The 26,722-nt window shown below is 37.6% G+C and overlaps 1 protein-coding gene across 3 annotated transcripts in view; it reads left to right on the top strand.

Annotated features, from left to right (window-relative positions):
- Positions 1 to 26,722, top strand: part of DHX9 (DExH-box helicase 9) — a 48,598-nt gene that overhangs the window by 19,332 nt on the left and 2,544 nt on the right. For 2 of the 3 annotated variants that reach the window (XM_025368297.1, XM_025368306.1), the window contains 19 exons: positions 1,018 to 1,154; positions 1,465 to 1,554; positions 1,641 to 1,802; positions 1,945 to 2,022; positions 2,893 to 3,084; positions 9,465 to 9,606; positions 9,976 to 10,058; positions 14,761 to 14,917; positions 17,562 to 17,662; positions 18,768 to 18,981; positions 19,165 to 19,259; positions 19,529 to 19,602; positions 20,730 to 20,882; positions 21,964 to 22,124; positions 23,203 to 23,314; positions 23,967 to 24,128; positions 24,223 to 24,350; positions 25,272 to 25,501; positions 25,653 to 25,768. In XM_025368297.1, coding sequence (XP_025224082.1) covers positions 1,018 to 1,154; positions 1,465 to 1,554; positions 1,641 to 1,802; positions 1,945 to 2,022; positions 2,893 to 3,084; positions 9,465 to 9,606; positions 9,976 to 10,058; positions 14,761 to 14,917; positions 17,562 to 17,662; positions 18,768 to 18,981; positions 19,165 to 19,259; positions 19,529 to 19,602; positions 20,730 to 20,882; positions 21,964 to 22,124; positions 23,203 to 23,314; positions 23,967 to 24,128; positions 24,223 to 24,350; positions 25,272 to 25,501; positions 25,653 to 25,768 — 2,587 coding nt within the window. Of the gene's footprint in view, positions 1 to 1,017; positions 1,155 to 1,464; positions 1,555 to 1,640; positions 1,803 to 1,944; positions 2,023 to 2,892; positions 3,085 to 9,464; positions 9,607 to 9,975; positions 10,059 to 14,760; positions 14,918 to 17,561; positions 17,663 to 18,767; positions 18,982 to 19,164; positions 19,260 to 19,528; positions 19,603 to 20,729; positions 20,883 to 21,963; positions 22,125 to 23,202; positions 23,315 to 23,966; positions 24,135 to 24,222; positions 24,351 to 25,271; positions 25,502 to 25,652; positions 25,769 to 26,722 lie in introns of all 3 variants that reach the window. The other variant, XM_025368289.1, reaches the window with a different exon arrangement.

Below are 26,722 nucleotides of genomic sequence, written 5' to 3'. Positions count from 1 at the left end.
GTTAGCCAGATGGTCTCGATCTCCTGACCTTGTGATCCGCCCGCCTCAGCCTCCCAAAGTGCTGGGATTACAGGGGTGAGCCACTGCGCCTGGCCTTAAAACATTTTTTCATTTTTATATATAAAATGAGTTATTTTGAGTGGATGGGTAATACTAAGGGAGAGACGATAAAGGCAGGCTAACTTACGTCAGCTCACTTATCAAGGTTAATTTGGCTAGTTAGGCAGAAAGATATCTTTGTACCCTTTTGCTTTATATTCATCTCTCCTAAAGCTGAATGATACTGGAGGAGAGGAAACTTTCTATTAATATTTTCTTTAAGGATATGAGTAACTTAGCTTTAGTTTAATGCTGAAGTCAGCAAACTATATCCCGCTGGCCAAATCCAACTTACTGCCTGTTTTTATAAGAACTGTTTTATTGTGTAACATAGCTACACTCATATTTTAGACTTCACAGGTCACACATTGTTATTTTCGTTTTATTTTTACAAATCCTGAAAAACGTAAAGCCATTCCCAGACCTGTGGTTTGTCAAACTCTATTGTCAGTAACTGCTTTCACACATTAAAGGCAGAGTTGAGTAGTTGTGACAAGAGACTATATGGCCTGCAAAGCCTAAAATATTTATTATTTGACCCTTTATGGAAAAAGTTTACCAAATCCTGGTCTAGTTAACCACTCTGGACCCAATTACTTTTACTGGTTTATTTTTTACTCTTTGTCTTTTCAAACTATGTTTTCTTCCCCTATTAAGCCCGATGATCTTAACAGTGACAACTTTGTTGAAATAGGTTATTTGCTTTCATAATATTGATTTGTATGAGTCCTAGTATCAGCCCGTAACCAAAACAGTTGGTTATTTAGTTGCTAAGCTGTTGGGCAATTTCTTTTGTTTAGCTAGAACCCATGGCATACACTGTATTTGAGAGCTGCTTGTGTACGTAAACCCATAGTTTCTTGTGATGTTTCTTCACTTAGGTGATTTCTTTCTGATAATCCTGACCTTACGTTACAGGGATTTTTGCACGAGAACATGGATCAAATAAGAAACTGGCAGCACAGTCCTGTGCCCTGTCACTTGTCAGACAACTCTACCATCTTGGAGTGGTTGAAGCTTACTCCGGACTTACAAAGAAGAAGGAAGGAGAGACAGTGAGTCTTTAGATTTAATAGACTTGTGAGATAGCGTAAGATTCAATTTAGCTCTTGTTTAGTATTTGGCTAAAGAAGTTTAATTTCAAGGAATCTTACCTCAGGGAATGAAAATGGTCCTGCTAATCATCTCTGTGTCTGGCATAATGTTCATAATAGGCAGTGAGCAAATAACCATTGAAGTAGTTCTTGCACTAAAGGGAACTGACTGTTGGTTTAGGAATATTGTAGACTTAGTGTTGACTGTATAGTCTTAGCCCCATTGTAGTAGATTTGAGTAGTGTTGTTACGTGTGATCCTTTTTCCGTAGGTGGAGCCTTACAAAGTAAACCTCTCTCAAGATTTAGAGCATCAACTGCAAAACATCATTCAAGAGCTAAACCTTGAGATTTTGCCCCCGGTAAGCATAAAGCTATTTAGTTCACATTTGCGTAAAACACTCAGTAGACAAGCAAGTCATATTTTTTTTTTCTTATTTTTTAATAGCCTGAAGATCCTTCTGTGCCAGTTGCACTCAACATTGGCAAATTGGCTCACTTTGAACCATCTCAGCGACAAAACCAAGTGGGTGTGGTTCCTTGGTCACCTCCACAATCCAACTGGAATCCTTGGACTAGTAGCAACATTGATGAGGGGCCTCTGGCTTTTGTGAGTGCAATATTGTTTTTGAGATGAGACTCTTGTGTTTTACTCTTGATTATACTTCATTAGTATGTCTAGGTAAAAAATGGATTTATTTTGAAGCCGAATTACATGCTTTGTTTGACCATGTTGGCTTTTTGTTTTACAGGCTACTCCAGAGCAAATAAGCATGGACCTCAAGAATGAATTGATGTACCAGTTGGAACAGGATCATGATTTGCAAGCAGTAAGTCTGAATTATTTAGACATGTAGTGCCCAGAGCTTCAGAACATTCTAGGTTTGGGTAAAAAGTCAAAGAATAATACATTTTGCCCTTTTTAGGAGGGCACATCAAAAGATATGTACCAAACTGCTTAATCCTAGTTACCCCAGAAGTTAGTTGCTGTGAGTTGAGGGCCTGGGAGATAATTTCACTTCTTAATGTAATTTAATAAAAGTGGAGAGATTCAGGGCAGTAACTCCTTTTGTTGTTGGATTTTTTGTTGTTGTTTGTCTTTGTGTTTTCCAAATAAAAAATTAAAATGTTAGAAGGAGTGCATGTGCGATGTTCAGGGACAATGAGAAAATTTAGTTTTTGGACAACACCAAAAGATACATTCTTCAGAAGTTTAGTGGAAAGAAGCAGTTCTATTAGAGAAATTTTTGGGGGGGGGAAAAAAACATTTTATCACTAAGCCAATGGAAATCTAAAAAAGAGATGGAAGTTTGGTTTTTTTGTTTGTTTGTTTGTTTTCTCGAGACAAAGTCTCACTCAGTTGCCCAGGCTGGAGTACAGTGGCATGATCTCGACTCACTGTACCCTCCGCCTCCTGGGTTCAAGCCGTTCTGCCTCAGCCTCCTGAGTAGGTGGGATTACAGGCGCGCGCCACCACAGCTGGCTAATTTTTGTATTTTTAGTAGAGATGGGGTTTCACCATGTTGGCAAGACTGGTCTCGAACTCCTGACCTCATGATCCTCAGCCTCCCAAAGTGCTGGGATTACAGGCGTGAGCCCCTGCTCCCGACCTCTAGAGATGGAAGTTTTTTGAAGGATCAAGACAGTTGCTTCTAATGTGTTGGTAGAAATTTGACTAAAGTGTGACTTTTCTAATGCAGATCTTGCAGGAGAGAGAGTTACTGCCTGTGAAGAAATTTGAAAGTGAGATTCTGGAAGCAATCAGTCAAAATTCAGTTGTCATTATTAGAGGTGCTACTGGGTGTGGGAAAACCACACAGGTTCCCCAGTTCATTCTAGATGACTTTATCCAGAATGACCGAGCAGCAGAGTGTAACATTGTAGTAACTCAGGTAAGTAGTAGACCAACCATGAAATACCAGACTATTTCTAATTCTTTCTTTAACTACTTTTTGTGATTATATAAGGTTGTGAGAGTTAGTGAAATTAAATTTTAAAAAAAAAAACAACAAACCATAAAAAGAACTTAAGTCTTTTTCTAATCTCTAGTATGCTACACTAGTAAGCAGAACTGGACTATGAGGGATTCTTTTTATCTGGGCTAAAGGGAGTCTCTGGGCCTAGAATCAGACTGTCAAGATTAAGAATTCTTTGTCCTAATGTTCATCCAAATCTTTATCATCTCTGTCTTACCACCTTGATATTGAATAAAAACCGGTAAAACAGGTAATTGTTAACTTACGCCATGTTCTATTTTAAGCAGTAGCTTTTAAGAAAAAACTCAATCGAAGTTCGTAATAACCCTAAGATGTAAGTACTATTTCACATAGTATTTGTCTTTCAGTAAATTAAGTCACAAAGAAGGTAAAATGCCCACGGTTAATACAGAAAGAGGTAGAACTAGGATTAAAAAACCAAGCAATCTGCCTTTTAGGCTTCTTCCTTTTAACTAACACTGTAATACCTTACCAGCAATGAGCAGTGCCTGCGAGTTTGTCCCAGTACTTAGGGAAGAACTGATTAGCTGTTCTCAGGTTAAAGCAGTTCCGTTGGTCTACCCTGTACTTCAGGCACTTGGTGGGAGAGCATTGCAAATAGCCAGGTACTACCTCTCAGGTAGGCTTACATCCTGACTTAGAAATTTTTTTTTTTCCCCAGTGGGTTAATGTTGCTTAATCTGGGAAACATAATCAATTTTCAGAGGAGAGTTACGAACTTTGAAATAACAAAAAGTGTGCATGTTCATTTACATTTGCATGTATAAAGCATATATCTGAAGCTTTTTAACATTTCTGAAATTCAGATGCATTTTTATAATGTATGTTTTATATGAGAATTGGGTTTTCACCTGAAAAAAATTGCTGAAGGAATCACGTTGCATCCTAAGGCTTATGATATCTTAGCCTTGAAAAAAATATGATAAATTCACATTTTTCTGGGAAAGGATTCCTAGCTTTCTTGTTCACAAAATTTTCTTTGATTTCCCGACTCACCCCTAAAACTGGCTATGGATTTTTTGGCTTACAGTGAAGGCCCGAGCCCCAGATATCATCACACTCCAATAAAAATTCTTATTCTTAATTCTTAATTCATCTTTCAAGAAGAACATTGTTCAAGAGTGTGCAATTTTACAGAAGGGAAGCCTTGAGCTCAGCTCTGCTCTGCTCTTACCTGCCTGTCCCCTCTCCTACCACTATCCATTTCTAATCTCAAAAGCAGTTCCAGCATATAGCAGAAAGAAGTGCAGAATTTAACAGGCGAGCTGAAGACAGGCGTCTCAAGTTGTCTGCATGTCATAGAGTAAAAATTCCTGCCCAAGTGAGAAGTGCTTTGTCTCACTGTCTTTTAAAATGTTCAGTGGCATGGAAATGTATTAGCAAACCTGTGTCTTCTGATTTGGGGTGAATTACTGTCATATTGCATCTACATTCTGTGACTTACGTTTTTGTCCTAGTGTTTGTCCCAAAGTCAGTCTCATACCTCTGAACTGTAACTAAAGTCTTGAAAATTTTAAAAACCTATATTGTGTCCTAATCTGTACGTAGTTCGAAAGTCTCAACTAAACATTTATAGTTCAGCCATGAAGGTACGGTAGGTCTAAGATTTAGTTTAAGCGCATTCAGATTCATCAGCACCTACCTATAATATGAAAAGTAGGCCTGAGCGTGCTGATTGGTTATTACACAATACAGTTTTTTATTTTTGTTTTTAATATACTGTACTGTTGGCACAGTCTGAGATAGCAGTAGTTATTTTTGCAGTAATACCGCTGTTGAATCATTTTTCTCTTATCTTACACTTGTAGCCGTCTATAGGAAACCACATGAAGTCATCAGTTAAGTATTAGAAAGTTTTTTATGTTCCTGATTTTAAGTGTATTATCTCAGTTCACAGAGCACAAGTTTAGAGTTATGGAATGGAGTATAACAATGAGTAGCTCAAACCATGACATCAGCCTTAGTGTAAATTCTCAATCAAACTCACTGAATTCTCTCCTTCAGGCTATCCGTGCTCAACTCACTTAAAACCTGTGGGCTATATGCAGAAAATTTTAAGTAGGAAATAGTTATCTTCTACCTTTAAAGTTGTTTGAAAGAGACGAATTTTAATTGTAGGATATAAATCAAGCATATTAAATTAATGTGATTTTATCGATCCAGTACTTACTCCATAGTACCATCATTTCAGGATGTGAGCTGTTCTTTATACAAAATAAACTCAGAACCTTAGAAGATAGAGGTGATGAAGCCTGATACATTTTGTAGTATCTAGTGCATTAGGAATCTTGACATTTTGTGGCAGCTTAGTCACATTACTGTGTATTTAACGCTCAGATGTGAAAAAGAGCACAGTTGGGACCTTTTAGAACTTCAGTTCTGAAAGATGGAAGAAATTGCTGCAGTTGTGGGTAAATGGCAAGAGGTGTACATCAAAGGTATGGATTCTAGAATACTACAATATAACAATTTGGGAGATATCTCCAACCTCTTGTGGTATAGAAAGTGTTACCCAGTACCTGGTACATAGAAATTTCAGTGAGTGCTTAGTACGTATTATTAGCACTACTTCAGTTAAACCAGTCAGAAGTGTGAGGAAGAGGTTAGCACTTGGAATTACCTACTACTATGGCTGGACTCCAGGCAAGAGTAGTAAAATTCTAAAGAGAAAATGAGATAAGCAGATACATGCAATGAAAATTAAAAGAAAAGCACATATCTGGAGGACAGTTGGAACTATTCTTCCAACTTTCTGTTGGAAAAATACCTTTTGCTTTCATCAGTGGTACTGTTTAACTAGTCTCACTTTTGTCAGTTCCTGTTTTTAGCATATTTAGTAATCCAAGTGTAACATAGTTAAAATAATAAAAGGTAAAGTAATTGGAAAAAGGATTATATTGGGAGTAAAAAAATTTGAAGTCTTAAGTCATTTATGTGTCCTTAAGCAAAATCACCTCTGAGCTTGTGTTTTTAATCTACTAGAGTGCAGCAGGAAAATATTTTACTAGTATTCTGAAGCATAAATAAGGCATATGCCACCCTGGTTTTTACTGTTATATTACACAAATATGATTTCTAGATGTCTCTATGTTCTTGATTCTTATTTATATTTGAGGAATATAGAATATGTGTATATTCTTCATAATAGAAGTGGCCCTGCAGGTATAGATAAAACTTGTTTTACCTATGAGCCGTGCCTTGTATTTATTCACTGGCAGAATATATAAAATAATTATTGAAGCACAGAAGATCATGGGAAAAGCAATAGATTATTTAAGGGATGAGAGCATCTTCATATGCTGTAAGGTGGCATGCAGTCTGAGAAGTGTTTAAATATTCATTGATACTCTCAGGTTAAGCATTGTCATCCCACAAAAAATGCCTGTCCTGTGAATATTTCTAATGAGCTAAGAATTAATAATTAGAATTTTTTTATTGCTTTTTGTGTACTACAAGAGTAATACATACACCTTGGGGAAATTTTAAGAATAGAATAATTTTTTAAAAATCCAAAACCCAGGCTAGGCTTGGTGACTCACACCTGTAATTACAGCACTTTGAGAGTTCAAGAAAGTTGGATTATTTGAGTGCAGGAGTTTAAGACCAGCCTGGGCAACATGGCGAAATTCCATCTCTACAAAAAATACAAAAATTAATTAGGCGTGATGGCTCCCCACTGTAGTCCCAAGTACTTTGGAGGCTGAGGTGGGAGGATTGCTTGAACCTGGGAGTAATTTTTTGTTTCTTGAGAGACAGGGTCTTACTCTGTTGGGATTGCAGGGACACACCATCATTGCTTACTGCAACCTCAAACTCCTGGGTGGAGCAACCCGCCAGCCTCAGACTCTGGAGTAGCTGGGACTAGAGGCCTCTGTCACCAGACCTAGCTGATGTTTATTTTTGTAAAGATGATGTCTCACTGTGTTGCCCAGGCTGGTCTTGAACTCATTGCCTCCAGCATTCCTCCTGCCTTGGCCTCCCAAAATGTTGGAATTCACTGGCTAGCTACTGCACCAGGGTTAAAGATGGTTTCTGATATTTTCATATGTATGCTGGGATGAACATACTTGTATACTCTTCGATTAATTGGATTAAATTCCTAGACATAGAATTGTTGGGTCAGAGGGTATGCATATTTTAACTGTTAAGCATTTTGCCACACTCCCCTCAAGAAAAATTACAGATTTCTAGTCAAATCAACGAGAGATGAAAAATTTCTCTTTTTAATATGTATTTTAAAAGTTTTTTGTTTAAGTCAAGGGCTGTTGAGGAAACTGGAAGTTGGTAAATCAGAGAAGCATACAAAATACGGGAAAGAGATTGCGGGGTCATTTATTTCTTTGGTGTTGGAATAGTTGTCTTGAAATTAATGTTCTAGTCATACTTACAAATTTAGCAAAAAGTGCTTCTGATCATGGTTTACAGGCACTTCTTGTAACTAGTAATATGTGGTAATACAGGCACCTCCTGTACTAGTATTTAAAACCTATCGTGGCTTCCTTGGGATTTAAGATGTTTGTGTTTTGTGGGTAGTTAAGAACTAAAATAGATAACTGCTTGAGAAACAGGCCATCTCCTGCGCATATTCAGTTTAGGAGTAATCTGGAAACCACAAGGATTGTAGACTTGAAAATAACCCCAAGGTGGCAAAGCCATCTCTGAGAACCAGTAGCCTGTGAACACAACACCTCAGAAGAGTCAAATATCCTAATATTTTAAGTCTTTCTGGAAGCCAGCTATTAATGGAAGTGTTAGAAAAGAAAAAAAGAAGAAAAACTATAGGAAAGACAGTAGTAGAAAAGGGGGATGATAGGTTGTAGAATGCAAGCAACTTTTTGAAAGTACGTAGAAAACTTGGTGGTTACATTTTATACCTTTAGTGAAATATCATTTTCACATTCCTTGACTCAAGTATGTAGGACTCTTGATGGAAAGATACAGAGCTCATACTTTCATGTAACACTATTTTTCAGGGTAACTGAGGTGCAGAGCACCGTGTATCTCATTTTGTTCTCACTAAATCTCTGGATGAAAGTGCGTATATTTGATGTGTTGATATTTAAACAGCTGATCTGACTTACAGGAGTTGAACCTTCAGAACTTCGGTAATTTCTATGAAATATAGAGAAATCCAAGAAAATGGTGAAATAGCTGGAAAAATCCTTACCCATTGCTAAATAAGATTATTGAAAGGATTGTTTAGTACAAAGAAGATAGTGATCGGTAAAAGCTACCAAAATTCTACACAGTGTGTTCAACGAAGTAGCTTTCATTCTTCTATCTTTATGGGCAGGATAAATATGAGCCCAGTGATAGTATACTTTTACATGTTACTAGCTTCATACCCGAATTAACTCTTGTATTAGGAGAATAGAAATTAAAATCATGTTTTATATTAAATATTACATCAGCCTCTGGTTTCCTAGTCATGTCCTAACATGAGATATCAAATAGATACTTAAGTAAGTATGAAACTCAGAAAAAGTTTTCTCAAACAAGGAACTGAAATCTAGCCTGTCATCAGGAACTTTTAGACAGAATCAAACCCAAGGCAACTTAAAAGCATGCAGTATATAAATCTTCATGTACCTCTGTAGCTGTACATTAGGCATGTCCTCATAGTATCCACCAAGTAAAGATTGTTTTTGTACTTAGAAGACATGGAACACTTCAGAATAGTTTTCATAAAAAGGTCCAACACTTAATCTATAGCATTCCGCTTAGAGTTTTGCAGATTGATTGTTGGAAATAGCAATACACAGTCAGTTTTTCCTGCTGTGTAAGCTCATCAAAAACAGTGATTTCAGTTTCCTATCTCTAGCACCTTCTCTGGCACCTGATGCAAAAGTGCATTGAATGTTTGTTTGCTGAGTTAATAACTGAGCAGAAGGTTGTCACAGTACGTATGGCCAAGAAGGCAATTGTTCACCTTCCTGATTCCCATAGGTCTCAGTTAAATAATTTTCTAAAACTGTGTTTTTAGTGTGGCAGTCAGTTACAAAAACAAACCCCCCTATGTATGCTGTGCCCTGTTACTGGAAAATCACTTTGAATACTATTTAAGAGTTGGAGACAATGACAAATTGTAGAATCATTTTATATACAAAATGAAAAAACAACATTTAAGTTAGTCTGCCATAGAATCAAATAGTATTTTTTGTACATTTTATTGTTTCTGTTAATTATTCAGCTGGATTACTACAATAATCCAAAAATGCTAATAAGTGTATCTAACTTTGTAGTTGTTAAGTCGCTTTACTTTTTTTCTGTCTCAGCCCAGAAGAATCAGTGCAGTTTCTGTGGCAGAGCGAGTTGCATTTGAAAGAGGAGAAGAGCCTGGAAAAAGCTGTGGCTACAGTGTTCGATTTGAGTCTATACTTCCTCGTCCTCATGCCAGTATAATGTTTTGTACTGTAGGTCAGTAATGTATTTTGATCTTTCATTTGAGGTCCATATTGTGGTGTTAGTGAAGAAAACTTGATAGCAGAACAGAATGACTGGAAAGAAATAATGAGCCAGTCTCAGATTTCTCGTTTAAATAAAACTTGGCAGTTTTTTCCTTCGTGGAAAGTATGATATACCCATTAGATCTTGTAGCTTAGAGAAAATGAAATCCTAAAATCATTGAAAACTATATTTCATAGTACATTATCACTTTTTAATAGTTTAAGTGTAAATGTGATTGTTTTCTAAAATGATGCTGGGGTATCCTAGTTGAAATATAATTGTTCAGAGATTTGCTTCTTTGAACTTTTCTATAGTTTGTTGCTTGTTTTTCTTTTCAAGGTGTACTCCTAAGAAAATTAGAAGCAGGCATTCGAGGAATCAGTCATGTAATTGTAGATGAAATACATGAAAGAGACATTAATGTAAGTAACTTGAGAGGTACAATAAGGTACTAATTTTGCTGTTTCTAACAGAAATCAGTAGAATGTCTTTGCTTTGTTTTCCATTTCCCCCGTTTTTATCATTATGAAAACCATGAACTTCAATCACTAAGATGTTGAAAATCCTTTTTTAGCGAGATTCTTCAATCTTTTTTTTTTTTTTTTTCTTTACCCATATTAAACTTTACACAAAGCATTCTGGAGGTGAAGACCTATATCGTAAAGTATAACTGCAGTAATAGCTGGCATAATTCAGCAATTGAACTAATGATTGATGACTAAATAGCTGATGGAATTTTTATGATTCATTTTTCCTTGAATTGGAAGTTTATGATAGATTTTATAATGGTTTGGTTTTTTTTTTTTTGAGACAGATTCCCACTCTGTCACCCAGGCTGGAGTGCAGTGGCACGATCTCGGCTCACAGCAACCTCCGCCTCCCGCATTCAGGCAATTCTGTCTCAGCCTCCTGAGTAGCTGGGACGCCATGCCTGATCGTGTATTTTCAGTAGAGACAGGGTTTCATCATGATGGTCAGGCTGGTATCGAACTCCTGACCTCAGGTGATCCACCTGCCTTAGCCTCCCAAAATGCTGGGATTACAGGCATGAGCCATTGTGCCTAGCCTATAATTAAGAGTCTTTTTAGATGCTTTCAGCTCTGATCTTTTCAGATGTTAATGAGAATCATGCCAAAATTAGGAAGAAACTAGAATTTATTTCCAACCCCTCTTTTGGTCCTTGGCAAAACCTGTGTAAAATCAACTTGCTATGCAATTCAGTGATATAAAACAATATCCAAGCCAAGTAGTATAGTGTCTTTCAAAGATTTCAGTGCATGGGCAGCATGCTTATATAAACTGTCAACTGTGACTCAAAGCATTTCTTCTTTTTTTTTTTTTCTTCTCCCATCCCCCATCCTGAAGTTACCCAGGGGCTATCAGCCGTAAGTTCAGTCAATCATTAGCAAACACAAGACATAACTTCAGAGTTTCTAAGTATTTTAGGAGTTATATACCAGGAAAGGGGGTCAAAGACCAAATATATATTTCATAATATCACAAGTCATAAAATTGAATAGTACTCAGCAACAAAAAGAAATAAAGTACTGATTCATCATCCATCAGTATAGATAAATTTTAAAACATTATTCTAAAAGAAAGAAGCTAGAGACAAGAATACTTACCATATAATTTTATGCATATGAAATTTTAGAAAAAAGCAAATCTGGTCTGTGGTGACAAATCAGTAGTGTCCAGGGATTGGGAATTTCCCAATTTCAAGCATAACAGTCAAAAAAATTTAACTGTTATGCTTGAAATGTGACATTATTTGATGTACTTTTTATTTAATAAAATTTAAAATAAGGTCAATAAAAGGATTTGGATTTTAGATCTTATGATAGATAATCTGTAACACATAATTTTTTTTTTTTTTTTTTTTTTTTTTGAGGCGGAGTCTCACCCTTATTACCCAGGCTAGAGTGCAATGGTGCGATCTCGGCTCGCTGCAACCTCTGCCTCCCAGGTTTAAGCGATTCTCCTTGCCTCAGCCTCTGAAGTAGCTGGGATTACAGGTGCCTGCCACCAGGCCTGGCTAATTTTTTGTATTTTTAGTAGAGATAGGATTTCACCATGTTGGCCAAGCTGGTCTCAAACTCCTAACCTCAGGTGATCCACCCTCCTGGCCTCAAAGCATTTCTTAAAAATTTCTCCTCTCACTTTTTTATCTGTTGTTGTTAAACATCTTGAGTTTTGGCAAAACTAAGCTAAAGCAAATAGATGGGTTAATGTAGCTGTGTTCTTAGGGTTTAAATTATTCCAAACACTGGAATAATGTCATGGATTATCCTTGGTATTTTTGTAAAACAGTAAGTGGTTTTGGTCAGCTTAAAAGACTTAGGATGTAAGTAAGTCTGGGCCAGGCACGGTGACTCACGCCTGTAATCCTAGCACTTTGGGAGGCTGAGGTGAATGGGTCTCTCGAGGTCTGTGTACTATTCACAGTGAAACCTTGTCCGGTCCAGTCCTGTCCAGTTTGGTCTGGTCTTGACCAGTCTTGTCTGGTTTGGTCCGGTCTTGTCTTGGAGTTTCCCTCTTCTGCACAGGCTAGAGTAAAGTTGCTGCATCTCAGCTCACTGCAACCTCCACCCCCGAGTTCAAGCAGTTCTGCCTCAGCCTACAAGTAGCTGGATTGTAGGCGCCCACCACCACACCTGGCTAATTTTTGAATTTTTAGTAGAGACAGGGTTTCACCATGTCCAAGCTGGACTTGAACTGACCTCAGGTGATCCGCCTACCTCAGCCTCCCAAAGTGCTGGGATTTACAGGTGTGAGCCACCGTGCCCCACCTGCAGAAGCTTTTCACATTCTCTTTCAAGAATCTTACCTAGTTCTGTCACCTGACTTAGAACACCCAAGTGCACTTACATGCCAATTACTACAAATAATAGAATTTAACAATATGGCTGGATAAAAGGTTAATATACCAAAGGCAGTTGCATTTTTTATACTTACACAAATAGCTAGAATAAAACTTAAAGAAAAATATCAGTGCAGTAGTCAAAGTTTTCAGTACCTAAGAATAAACAGAAACATGCAAGATCTCTACAAGAAAAATAAGTTTTATTACAGAACACTGAAAAAGAAAAGACCATGTTTATATATAGAAGGATTTAATAGCATATCAGTTATTTTCAAGTTGATTCACGTTTTGAATGCAATTCTAATTAAAATCCCAGCAGGGTTTTCCATATAACTTGATGAGGTGATTATAAATACTTAAAAAGATAGATTTATGGCCCCAAATAGCCAGTACTTCTAAAGAAGAGCAGAATGGAGAATCTTTCCTTCCAGATAACAAGACTTGTTTTGAAGCTAAAGTAATCGAGACAGTGAGGTACATGAGTTGACAAATGGGATAAGGCAGGGCACAACACATTGTATGTTGTATGTTACATAGGAGACGGTGGTGGCATGTCAGATCAGTGAGAAAGGGAATAAGCAATTAAGTAAATGGAACTGGAAACTAATGTTTATTTCAAAGTAGTTGAAATCAGTTCCCTACCTCATAACTAAGTACAAAAATCAACTCCATATAGATTGAGAACTTTAAATATGTTGACGTGAGTTTTTCAAACACTGAAGTAGAAAATACAAAAATATAAATAAGCGTCTTCTAGTCAGTACTGTCCAAAAGAAATATGTAAGCCACATAATTTAAATTTTTCTAATATGTTTAAAAAGGTGAAATTAAACATATTTAACCCAGAATATCTAAAATATTTACAACACGCAGTTAATTTTAAAAGTTACATTTGAGATATCTTGCATTCTTTTTCTTCATACGATGTCTTCAAAATTTGGTATGTGTTTTACATTTAGAGTACATCTCAATTCAGATTAATGCCACTGTATTGGGCAGCATAGTCTTAAACCTTCTGAAAGGATTGCTGAAAACATGAAATGCACTAACTTTGAAATAAAAGATCAGTGTTTTCTTCTATATTAAAATTAAGGTCATTTGTTTAATCAGAAGATACTTTAAGGAAAACCACAAGCTCGAAGATTCCAGTATGTTAGTATAGGAATATATAAGCAACTTTTACAAATCAGTAAGTTTAAACAACTTAGTAGAAAAATGAGCAAAAATACAGGCAATTTATAGAAGAGGAAACATTTGGCTAATAAACATGGAGATAATCTCGTTGGGACTAATAGGAAAGTGTAGGTCTAGATCACAACAAATAGTTAAGCATTGTCTCCTTAAGTTCTTAGCAATGCTGTTGTATGTAAAAAAGGAAATCCCAACACAGCATAAAATATGCATTCCCATAAAGTAAGTAAAATTTAAAAATACAGTTGGCCGAGGCAGATGGATCACTTGAGGCCAGGAGTTTGAGACCAGCCTGGCCAATATGGCTTGGCTCACCGCAGCCTCCCCCTCCCAGGTTCAAGTGATTATCCTGCCTCAACCTCCCAAGTACCTGGGATTACAGGCATGTGCCACCACACTGGGCTAGTTTTGTATTTTTAGTAGAAACAGGGTTTCTCCATGTTGGTCAGGCTGGTCTCAAACTCCTGACCTCAGATGATCCACCCGCCTTGACCTCCCAAAATGCTGGGATTACAGGTGTGAGCCACCGAGCTCGGCCAGTAGCACTCATTTCTAATCTCTACAACTGTTAGGCTTACAACTGTTCTTAAAAATTGCTGGCCGGGCGCGGTGGCTCACGCCTGTAATCCCAGCACCTTGGGAGGCTGAGACGGGCGGATCACGAGGTCAGGAGATCGAGACCATCCTGGCTAACACGGTGAAACCCCGTCTCTTCTAAAATACAAAAATTAGCCAGGCGCGGTGGCGGACGCCTGTAGTCTCAGCTATACGGGAGGCTGAGGCAGGAGAATGGCTTGAACCTGGGAGGCGGAGCTTGCAGTGAGTGGAGATGGCGCCACTGCACTCCAGCCTGGGCGACAGAGCGAGACTCCGTCTCAAAAAAAAAAAAATTGTTACTGATATCTTAAAAATTGATAAAGGACCCACTGTGGTCCTTTATCTTGCACTTCTATGAGCCATCTAAGAAACTGAATTTAATTGATGTCTTGTGGCTCTTGTATAACTCTTTCAGGCGTAGCTTGTTGTATAAACTTAATGTAATTTCAAACATTTTGTTTGTGTTTTAATAGACTGACTTCCTTCTGGTAGTACTGCGTGATGTGGTTCAGGCTTATCCTGAAGTTCGCATTGTTCTTATGTCCGCTACTATTGATACCAGCATGTTCTGTGAATATTTCTTCAATTGCCCCATCATTGAAGTTTATGGGAGGACTTACCCAGTTCAAGGTAATATTGTGGGGGCGGTATAGGAACAGCTTTTGTACAGTAGGGTTTGTATTTTCTTAATCCTGGAGATTGGAGGTATGATTTAAAGAATGCTTAAAATACAGACCAAATTATAGTATCAAATGTATCATAGCATATTTGAGGAGTCTCTTACCTGTAATTTTTATACAGTAGTGAGTACAGTCTGAGAAATGAGACCAGGTTTCATTTGCTACTTGTAGTTTGCATATCCACTAAGTTTCCAGGCCTTTACTTATGAAGCCAAACTTTTAAAAATTAAAATGTATGATCAAAGGGAAATCACTGTGGTGTATAGGTAATTATGGGAATTACTATTAAAAGTTTACACAGCCAGGATCAAATTAAGAATCCTTTTTAGAGCCTGAGCAACTAGATTTTGAATTAAGATTAAGGGACTTATATCAAGGTTATGTATTTCTGATAAGTGAGAGTTATTTAGTATCTTTTTGTTTTTCTGAGACAGGGTCTCACTCTGTCGCCCAGACTGGAGTGTAGTGATGCCGTGGCTCACTGCAACCTCTGACTCCCAGGCTCAACCAGTCCTCCCATCTCAGCTTCCTGAGTACCTGGGACTACCGGTGTACACCGCCGCGCCTGGCTAATTTCTGTATATTTTGTAGAGACAAGGTCTCACCACGTTGCCCAAGCTGGTCTCAAAGTTATGAACTCAGGTGTTCAAGCGGTCAGCCTGCCTCAGCCTCCCAAAGTGCTGGGATTACAGTCTAGAGCCACTGCGCCCAGCCTTTACTATCTTTAGGAGTTGTTATCACAGTTTTCTAGGATAGTCATCTGGTAGTTGTGGGGGAATAAAAAGAATTATGGCACATTCTAATTGAGGGCATGAAAATAAGAGAGAAACAGTGTGGATAAATATGAAGTGATGTTATGGCTAAGCCAGTGTAATTCACTGGGGTGCAGGTTAATTCTAAAGCTGCTGAATATGTGTACTGGAATTGACATATAAGTAAATGAATGGCAAGCGGTGGGAGCTCAGTTTCTTACTACTAGAAAGAGAAGAATAAGTGGGATTGCCAGAACAAAACGTATGGTACTGGATTATACTCAAAGAGATCGGTATGAACTGTGTTTAGCTAAATGGAGATACAAGTGGATAGATACAGAAATAATTACAGGTAGATGTGGATACATGTGTTAGTATACATACACATTTTTTCCTAGCTCTGTGTGCTGAGTGGGAGTAGAAGCGGTGACACCTGATAGGGATATGCCCCACATCCAGATTTTGTTTTTAATGCCCTTCTCCAGTTAAAGGAACCAGAGAAATGGCTGCTGCTAGGATGAAACAGTATATACAAAAATGAGCCTGGAACATCTTGTCCCTTAAAATAAGGAAGTGCCTAAAAGCCCATAACGATGGGGATAAGGAGACACAGGAGCCAACTTGAAAGAGCTCGCAATGGCCAAAGCTGGAACAGTTTGAGGAAAAAAAATAACATGGTATTAGATTACCAAAATATAAAATACGTATGTGTCTATACTGCTATTTAAATAAGTGGTTTAATAAAAAGAGTAGCGACAAGTGTCTCTTACAAAAGAATTTTAAATTATTTATGTAAATGGTCTCCCCACTTTTCAAACAAGTGGGCCTGAACTACCTAAGCCTTGAGTGGGCTGCGTTTAATAACTTCTTAAAGAGTACAGTGTGGGAAGAAGGGAAAATGAGTAACTTTACAGCGGAGAAACTTGGCAGGCACTACCACAGGTGATCAGGTTTTAACATCATGAGGAGTAAGTCATATTGATAAGATGTGCCCTTAAATATGATGTGATGGGCCGGGCGCGGTGGCTCAAGCCTGTAATCCCAGCACTTTGGGAGGCCGAGACGGGCGGATCACAAGGTCAGGAGATCGAGACCATCCTGGCTAACACGGTGAAACCCCGTCTCTACTAAAAAATACAAAAAGCTAGCCGGGCGAGGTGGCGGGCGCCTGTAGTCTCAGCTACTCGGGAGGCTGAGGCAGGAGAATGGCGTGAACCCGGGAGGCGGAGCTTGCAGTGAGCTGAGATCCGGCCACTGCACTCCAGCCTGGGCGACAGAGCGAGACTCCATCTCAAAAAAAAAAAAAAATATATGATGTGATGAGAATGGCACTTTGGGAGTCTTGGATATAGAGGATGTTTCGATTATAAAGACGTTCTGGGGCCATCTGAGAATCTCGGGCATAATTGATTAACAGATCTTCCAGTCCTTGCATTGAGATCCTTCTTCAGATTAACTAGAAGCCGTTTTGTGTGTGCCTACTGATAGAGGAAGGATGGACTATGGTATATTGTATTGAAGTTACTTCTTTCATGTATAACTCCCACACAGAGGAAGTGTATAGATAAACGTTTGGTTGAATGTTATACACAGAGGATACCCCAACTGACTCTGTGGGAACATGTATAAAAGATACCTCACCCTCCTTCAGTGTCTAAGAGAGGGAAACACTGAATTTGATTAGGAAAATAAGGTTATTGCTACTGGAATTTTTTGGCATTTGTGAAGAATCAGACTGGAGGGGTATTAAAGTAGTTTTGAACTGTAAATTAACAAATGAATTTGAGTCTGCCCCATTGTGAAAGTTGATAGTACTTAACCTGACTGGATTGTCCCTGGCAGAATATTTTCTGGAAGACTGCATTCAGATGACCCACTTTGTTCCTCCACCAAAAGACAAGAAGAAGAAGGATAAGGATGATGATGGTGGTGAGGATGATGATGTAAGTGAATTTCATGAAGAATTTCCATTATGGGCAAGTTGTCAATGCAGAGAAAATATGAGTTAATATAACATGCAGTGTATTAGCATTACAGAAAACTTTTTAAAAAACTCTAATGTCTGCCTTTGGATTAATTGATGTATTTTACTGCAAAAAATTCCAGGTTCAGTGACAAGCTATTTTCTATCGCGAGTTAAATTATTTCTGGCGTAAAGGTCAAAAGAAAGAGAAGAAAGAATACGATGTTTAAAGGCCAGGCATGGTTAGAGACAACACTATTGTATAAGGTTTTGCTACTCAAAGTGTTTTCAGTAGGCTGCAGCACCTGGGAAACTGGTAGAAAGGCAGAATCCTGTGCCCCACCCTAGATCTACTGAATCAGAATCTACAGTTTAACAAGATCCCCAAGTGATCTGTATATACAATAAAGTTTAAGAGACAGCAGCTATAGCTTTAGCTACAGGAGACGGGAGATGACATCAGGTGGACGGAGTATTAAATCAGGGAGCAATGAGGGATTTCCTAGGAGAAACAGGAAAGACTTACTTTGTAGTGTTTGAGAGTTGGACAAATGATAGTATAAAAATGAATTATCTGGAAATATAGACTGAGCCAGCCAGCAATACAGAATTTGCTAGAAAACCTAAGATTATATCTTTTTAATCAAAAGATCTGAAGATGTAAATGAACAGCAGATTAGAAAATTTAGCAGGAAAAAAACAATTGTAACAACTTTCTCAACTTGTTTTATCATTGATTCTAATGTAAACTTTTTGGAGAATACTACATTATTTCAGTAATAGTAAAAAAGAAATGTACTCGGTAGAAGGCTCCGTGAGAGGTTTGAGTCAAATTTAAAAGTTTGCGCTTGAGTTTTAGTCCTATCCTGTGAGAAGTACTAGTTAGTAGAAAAGTTCGGTATATTGATGTAAGCTCTGTGTTTTTGGAAATTAAATTTCTTCTGTATTCTATAGTGTGTGACTAGTCAACTAGAATAAATAATGACATTATAAGTCATTAGAGTCAGTGGAAGAAATCTAGAAGACTTATCTCATGAGCTGTAGTAACTGAGACAGTCCAAAATATGTCTCCCCATTTTTTACAGGCAAATTGCAACTTGATCTGTGGTGATGAATATGGTCCAGAAACAAGGTTGAGCATGTCTCAATTGAACGAAAAGGAAACTCCTTTTGAACTCATCGAAGCTCTACTTAAGTACATTGAAACCCTTAATGTTCCTGGAGCTGTGTTGGTTTTTTTGCCTGGCTGGAATTTGATTTATACTATGCAGAAGCATTTGGAAATGAATCCACATTTTGGTATGAATCTTTGAATTCTCACGTATTTGAGAGTGAAAATGAATGTTTTTGCTAGTGCCTTAGCCAGTATGTGAAAACAAAATTTTGTGTTGTCTCTACCTTTGAATAATAGTATGTATAATGGAGAGCTGTTTGAAACCAGCTCCTGTTTTTAGTCCCTGATTGTTCTGTATTGTTATATAGGAAGCCATCGGTATCAGATTCTACCTCTGCATTCTCAGATTCCTCGAGAGGAACAGCGCAAAGTGTTTGATCCAGTACCAGTTGGAGTAACCAAGGTAAATATTAAACATTACAGTGATGGGACTGGAAGCGAGGTAGATACTAAACAAATGTTACAGGCCTTCAAAGAGCTAACCAAAAAATTGTAACCCATCTAAATTGAGGAAGAAAAAAGGAGTCTTCTCTTTCTGAGCTTAGTAGATGGTTCATTAATCAGTTATTGGGTGATCTTTTTAGGACTTCTGTAATTTTCTTGTCATTTGTTACATAAGGAAATCAGTCCTTTCAAGTATGTAATAAGAATGTAATTTTTCTTTCTTCACAGGTTATTTTGTCCACAAATATTGCTGAAACAAGCATTACCATAAACGATGTTGTTTATGTCATTGACTCCTGCAAGTAAGTTACTGGGAAACCTATTTGCCTGTTACAGTATTACCAACTGGAAACTTCTTACCAGTTAACAGAATCAAAAACACCTTATTTTTAAACTCCTGTGTTCTCATATCTCCAAAATTATTGTGCATCTATATAGCATTATAGGTAATTGATAATTAAGAGTAGTTACTTGTGTTGATTACTGCAAATCAGTTATGGTAGAAAGTGACAAAGCTTGAAACTGTAACTGATGATTACTTCTCATTGCTCTTGGCTGCTGGTGTTTCGCTTATTTCCCATTGGGTATTTCCATTGATCTCTGACATACTATAGCATGCTATTTGATCAATAAAGATAACCAGTGTTTAGCACATGACAAATATCCTACCTTGAAGGACCCTCCTTTATGGATTAAAGGTCTTCATTTTGGTATGAGATGAGCCTGGAAAATATGCCAGGAGACATTCTGTGTAGATACAGGCATTACATGGTAATTGATCAATTGAAAGGACAAAAACGTTGAAACTTGGTTATATCTGGCCAACTTGTGCCCCATAACTTCTCTGTATAATTCCTTAGTGTGTCCTGACAATGAAAACAATTTGCTGCCAACATCCGTTTTAGGAAATGTTAAATAGCATTCTGTGCCAGTCCCAGTAGTTTAGTGGCAGCTGTCTCTGTATGTAACATTGAAGGAATCTGAGGTTGCTTGGGGGTTCAGAAGGACCACACAGTCATCACTACATATAGATATCCTAAAGGTTACACTAAACTTTGGAATAGAGATGACTTAAATGATTATTTTATTTTGTGTATGTGCCATATTCCATTTAAATGCTTAGCATTTGTTAATTTACTTAACGTTTACCAAAAAAAAAAAACTCTTATAAGGTAGGTAATGGCATAGAAAGTTTGGCCAAGGCAGTTCAGCTGGTAAGTGGCAGGTGGATGTTACATTGCGTTTCAGTAGGTTGACAACTAGGAGTGCGCAGTCAAATTGATAATTTTTACTTGTGCCATTCATGAATAGACATCACAAGTAGGCATGACTTTAACTACATAGTGGAAAGGATTCACTACTTAGTGGATATGTAATAGTTATTGATGATACACATGAGTCTTAGAATTAACTAGTCTTTCCTATGTAGGCAGAAAGTGAAACTCTTCACTGCTCACAACAATATGACCAACTATGCTACAGTATGGGCATCAAAAACAAACCTTGAGCAGCGGAAAGGGCGAGCTGGCCGAGTACGGCCTGGATTCTGCTTTCACCTGTGCAGCCGAGCTCGTTTTGAGAGGTAAGACCAATTCTTGACCTTTAGTAAGGGATTTTTGTTCTGTTCTCTGTAGGGACAGACATAACGCAGTTATGTAAACCTGCAAATTTAAGCTGATCTAAGTTTTGCCAGCCATGTTGGAATCAGGTGTAAATGTTTCTTAAGAATCTTTATCATGAATCATTTATAGAGAATAAGCCAGAATTAGAAATATGGAGACCTAGATTTTAATAATATTTGTGTCTAATATGTTGTATAACACTAAGTGGTTACTCCTTAAGCCTGAGTTTTCCTCATTCTATACAATACTAAGTTACTTAATCTCTCTTGTTTCCTCAGTTGTAAAAAGAATATGGTAAATAATGACTAACCCATAGGATTAGTATAAGAAATTAAATGAGTTAATAATGTAAAATACTTTGAACAGTGTCTGGCACATCATGATCTCCCAATAAGTGTTTGCTATTGTTAATTTATACAGGTCAAATATCTCTTTTAAAACTGAAATACTTGGGACCAGAAGTGGATTTTGATTTATTTGTAATATTTGCATTGTATTTACCAGTTTGGCCATCCCTAATCTGAAAACATGAAATCCAAAACGCTCTAGTGAGCATTTCCTTTAAGTGTCATGTCAGAAGTCAAAAAGTTTTGGATTTTAAAGAGTTACATCTGTAAGAGCCTTTCTAGTGGCACTAAAATTACATGAACTAGGAAGGTGGGAGGTTGTAGAGAAATGTTAGTATGAGTTATCCTACAAAAAGTGGTGTTGTCGTTTTTAACCCATGTTTGTCAACAGGCAAGGCCTGAGGAGACCATGGGTGGAGCTAATAGCATTCGAGATTTTGGATAATTTTTTCATTTTTCTTCTCAGCTGGAAAGGCCATCAAGCTGTGGGGATAGGTCAGAAACCACTATGCAGCCAGATTAAATTTTGTCAACAGTGTGTATAGTGAATGATAAAAGGTTTGATGGTAATTGTAAAATAAAAGGATGAGGAAAGGGCAGCTCTATCCCTGATTACCTTGCTGAAAAAAGTTTATTAAACTAACATCTGCGTATACACAAGGAGGATGGTTATTTTATGCTTGTTTTCTCTCAGACTTGAAACCCACATGACACCAGAGATGTTCCGAACACCATTGCATGAAATTGCTCTTAGCATAAAACTTCTGCGTCTGGGAGGAATTGGCCAATTTCTGGCCAAAGCAATTGAACCTCCCCCTTTGGATGCTGTGATTGAAGCAGAACACACTCTTAGAGGTACTTAACAAATACAAACCTACTTGACACAGATATTAATCATACCATCTGTCTTATCCTGGCAGATAACACAACAAATGAATCAAGATGTAGTCAACAGGGCCGTGATAATAATAGCAAGGCCTCCAGTCTTACCTTAGGTACTTAATATAGTCTCTGTTCTAATGAGCAATGAGAGGGAAGAAAGGGACAGTGAGTGTTACTTTACAAAAGAAAACTTAAAAAGGCATCTCTTAACTATGTACTAAAGATCAGAACATAACTTAGGATACCCACAGAATTTCATATGAATCTCGTAGAACTTTTTTGAGACAGAATCTCACTCCATTGCCCAGGCTGGAGTGCAGTGGCGTGATCTCAGCTCACTGCAACCTCCACCTCCCAGGTTCAGGCCATTCTTCTGCCTCAACCTCCCGAGTAGCTGAGACTACAGGCATACACACCTGGCAATTTTTTGTATTTTTAGTAGGAACGGGGTTTCACCATGTTGGCCAGGCTGGTCTGAAACTCCCTACCTCAAGTGATCCACCCACCTCAGCCTCCCAAAGTGCTGGGATTACAGGCGTGAGCCACGTCCAGCCTGGAACATTTATGTTTTCTTGCTGAAGTTGTTTTATTAGAAGCAGTGAAAATAGTGCAGTGAAAATTAAGGGCATTGGAGCTAGATCTGAATTTGAATTTTGAATCTAGCATTTATCTGCTATGTAACTTCAGAATTTTCTCCAGATTTTATTTTTTTTCTAAAACATTAACAGTTGAGTGTCAGACTTCTTATGGCATATAGAAACTTATGCTGCTATTATAGTTAATACTGTATTTATAGACTTAATATGAATTGTATTTGTTTTTATAACCTGCAGGATGTAGTTGTAGTACCTTCCTTATGTTGAGTGCTCCAGATTTTGATTTTGTTCTATTTTTGAGTAAAGAGAATTGTTGACTATAGACATGGTACTAGCAGTTGGCTTGACAAAAGAGGAAGTCTAAACTCTCTTAACCTTAATTTAGAAAGTAATGTTTTGTCTGCCTAAAATTAGTGTTCATTTGTTTCTACTCACAAAAAACTATCTCCCCACAGAGCTTGATGCATTAGATGCCAATGATGAGTTGACTCCTTTGGGACGAATCCTGGCTAAACTCCCCATTGAGCCTCGTTTTGGGAAAATGATGATAATGGGGTGTATTTTCTAGTAAGTGCTTTGTTTTATTTCTCTTCATTAAGTGGTAGAATTTCTGAATCTTCTTCTCCCTGTAAAAGCAGTATTGGCTCAGACAAAAAAATCCTGAATGTTCTTAAGGGAAGTGACATACTTAAATATTGAGAGAAGTATAACACGAAAAAAATGTACAGTTCCAGTAGATGGATATCTGGGCCCAACATGGGGAAACGGGCACTGATTTCTCATAAGTAAAAAGCAGGCCAGGCAATGTGGCTCACACCTTTAATCCTAGCACTCTGGGAGGCTGGGGTGGGAGGGTCCCTCGTTATTAATAGTTGGTCTTGAAAGAGCAGCATCAGGAAAAGAGGTTTATTTTATCAGAAAATGTTGAAGATTAAAGAGATTTGGTATGATGGGGAAGAGAGAGAGAGAATATTAAAGGAAAAATATACTTGGTCATAATTATGGTAAGTACGTGACCATTGGAATGTCAGCGCGCCTTTTTTTTTTCTCTCTGATTCTGAAGAGAGCAGCTGTAAAGTTCTTTGTTAAGCCAATTTCATTGCAAATAAAAGCAGAATCATAGCCATAAAGACTGCAACCCACAGTCGACAGTACTACCTGAGCTGCTGACAACAATATTGTGATCTAGTCTGAATTTAACTGTCTTTGTGTATTTCAGCGTGGGAGATGCTATCTGTACCATTGCTGCTGCTACCTGCTTTCCAGAGCCTTTCATCAATGAAGGAAAGCGGCTGGGCTATATCCATCGAAATTTTGCTGGAAACAGATTTTCTGATCACGTAGCCCTTTTATCAGTATTCCAAGCCTGGGATGATGCTAGGTATGAGTAAGATTTGGGTGGTCTGTCTGTAGTTTCTCATTTGTATTTAGTTCTCGGGTCTTAGAGAATGATTTCTCATACCGATTTATTTTAGAATGGGTGGAGAAGAAGCAGAGATACGTTTTTGTGAGCACAAAAGACTTAATATGGCTACACTAAGAATGACTTGGGAAGCCAAAGTTCAACTCAAAGAGATTTTGATTAATTCTGGGTTTCCAGAAGGTAAGACTCCCATTCTTAAGATACCTTTAAAGTGACATTTATATAGTACATGCAAATTGACAGCAAAGTGTATTTTAGCTTCAAATTTTAGACCCTATGATTTTTATATATTCCCAACTATTTCTTAGTTCTCATGGATACTGGTCCAGCTCCCAGAATGAGTACTTTGCTGATAACCTTATAGTGGTTTGCAAAGTAATTGATTAGCATTTAGACTTGAAGTAAATTCTACCACATTAAATTTTAAATGGCTTTAATATAAAGATGAACTGTAGTACTTTTCTTTTCCAACTAGGTTAAAATATAGAATTATTTCCTAAAACATTGAGAACTGGAATGCATAACCAGAGATAAGACTGTTGAGAGACAGAAGGTAGTTGGGCAAGATGGTAAATTTTTAACGGCTGTGATTGGAATAACTTAACAGAGTAGTGAGTGGTTCTCTTCTGTCATAAGCCAGCTGAAATGTTAGTTTCTCCTCAGAATTATAAGAAAGGGAAAACTTTTTATGTGCTAGAGTCTTGAGATGCATTTTATAAGTAATGAAACAGGCACCAAGGTATAAATTGTCTTTAATTTATCCAATTAGGAGGTTATAAGGCTAGAACTCGTTTGTCTAGAACAAAATATGTCTGTGCTTTCAGCGGTTGACTGTCACGCTTTCCAGTCAGTAGCTAAGTACTCATAAAGTGTAGACTGGGTAAAAACATCAGCCTTCATTCCAGTAGGTGTCCTCTTAGATTATCATTCCATCTTCTCTACAACTAACAACTATTGAAGAGTAGCAGATGAGAAAGTTTTACAGACAGGTTATGTGAAGAGAGGAAGAGTCAGTTCTCTGAATTTTCTTGAATAGTTTGCATGTAATGTGAAGATCAGCCAGTTATCTGATTTTTCTTTTCACTCTGCTCCTCTTAACAGATTGTTTGTTGACACAAGTGTTTACTAACACTGGACCAGATAATAATTTGGATGTTGTTATCTCCCTCCTGGCCTTTGGTGTGTACCCCAATGTATGCTATCATAAGGAAAAGAGAAAGATTCTCACCACTGAAGGACGTAATGCGCTTATCCACAAATCATCTGTTAATTGTCCTTTTAGTAGCCAAGACATGAAGTACCCATCTCCCTTCTTTGTATTTGGTGAAAAGGTAAGAAAAGACTACAAAAGTTAACATTGAAAGTTGAAATTATCTTCACAATCATTAGGAATATGAATTTTGATTTTCAAAGCACAGTATGTGGCGGTATTTGAAAGTTGGAATGTCAACCATTTTGTACTGTCTCTTTCTCCATTTGCAGATTCGAACTCGAGCCATCTCTGCTAAAGGCATGACTTTAGTCACCCCCCTGCAGTTGCTTCTGTTTGCCTCCAAGAAAGTCCAATCTGATGGGCAGATCGTGCTTGTAGATGACTGGTATGGATTTTCCGATGTGAACTCCAAACTGAATTCTTAGAATTATAATATGATGGAATTCAGCTGCTAATCTAACTTAATTATATACTAATTATAACTTAAATATATACTAATTATATCTAACTTAATTGCATACTATATACTTAAACGGATTCCAGTAGCAGCAGATGCGTTAGAAATTTGAGCCATGTCTAACCACTATGCACACCACTATGGAATCAATCTAAGTGAAACTTGAATACACTTTCACATACTCTCTATATTGATTCAAAACTAGTGGCAAGCACTGGGCAAAAATGGAATAGAGCTTAATAGATAGCCAGTAGGCTCAGCCATCATATTCTTGAAAACCTAGAAAATGCCAGCATTCTGGGTCTCTTAATTCATTCTTTTAAAGTCTGGATGATCTGGCTGGGTGCCGCAGATGAGTTGGGCTCAGGAAGTTCGAGATCAGCCTGGACAACATGGTGAAACCTGTCTCTACTAAAAATACAAAAAATCTAGCCCAGTGTGGTAGCGCACACCTGTAGTCCCAGCTATTCTGGAGGCTGAGGCAGGAGAATCACTTGAACCTGGGAGGCAGAGGTTGCAGTGAGCCAAGATCATGCCACTGCACTCCAGCCTGGGCAACAGAGCAAGACTCTGTCTCAAAAAATAATAATGAAGTCTGAATGATCCATATTGCTGGACTTTTTTTTGTTTATTACATATTACATATGTTTTTGTATTTTATTTGGCTTGATAGACTTTATGGCTTAAGATTCCTGCTAGTAGCAGTGAATTTTAAGAGGTTAGTGCTGATTATTAATACTCTTCATATCTGTGTTTGCCTAAGTTTGGGGCCATTATAAGTAGTTTTTAAAAATATTAATGCTTAAGAAGTTAAATTCATTCTTTAACTTGCCATGTGTGAGGTTGAGAGATAATGGTCTTTTTCTTCATATACTCCCTCTC

Source organism: Theropithecus gelada, chromosome 1 (genome assembly GCF_003255815.1).
Source record: "Theropithecus gelada isolate Dixy chromosome 1, Tgel_1.0, whole genome shotgun sequence".
Taxonomy (NCBI): Eukaryota; Metazoa; Chordata; class Mammalia; order Primates; family Cercopithecidae; genus Theropithecus; species Theropithecus gelada.
The sequence above is the reverse complement of the archived record's forward strand: the minus strand, read 5'-3'. Positions and strand labels throughout refer to the sequence as shown.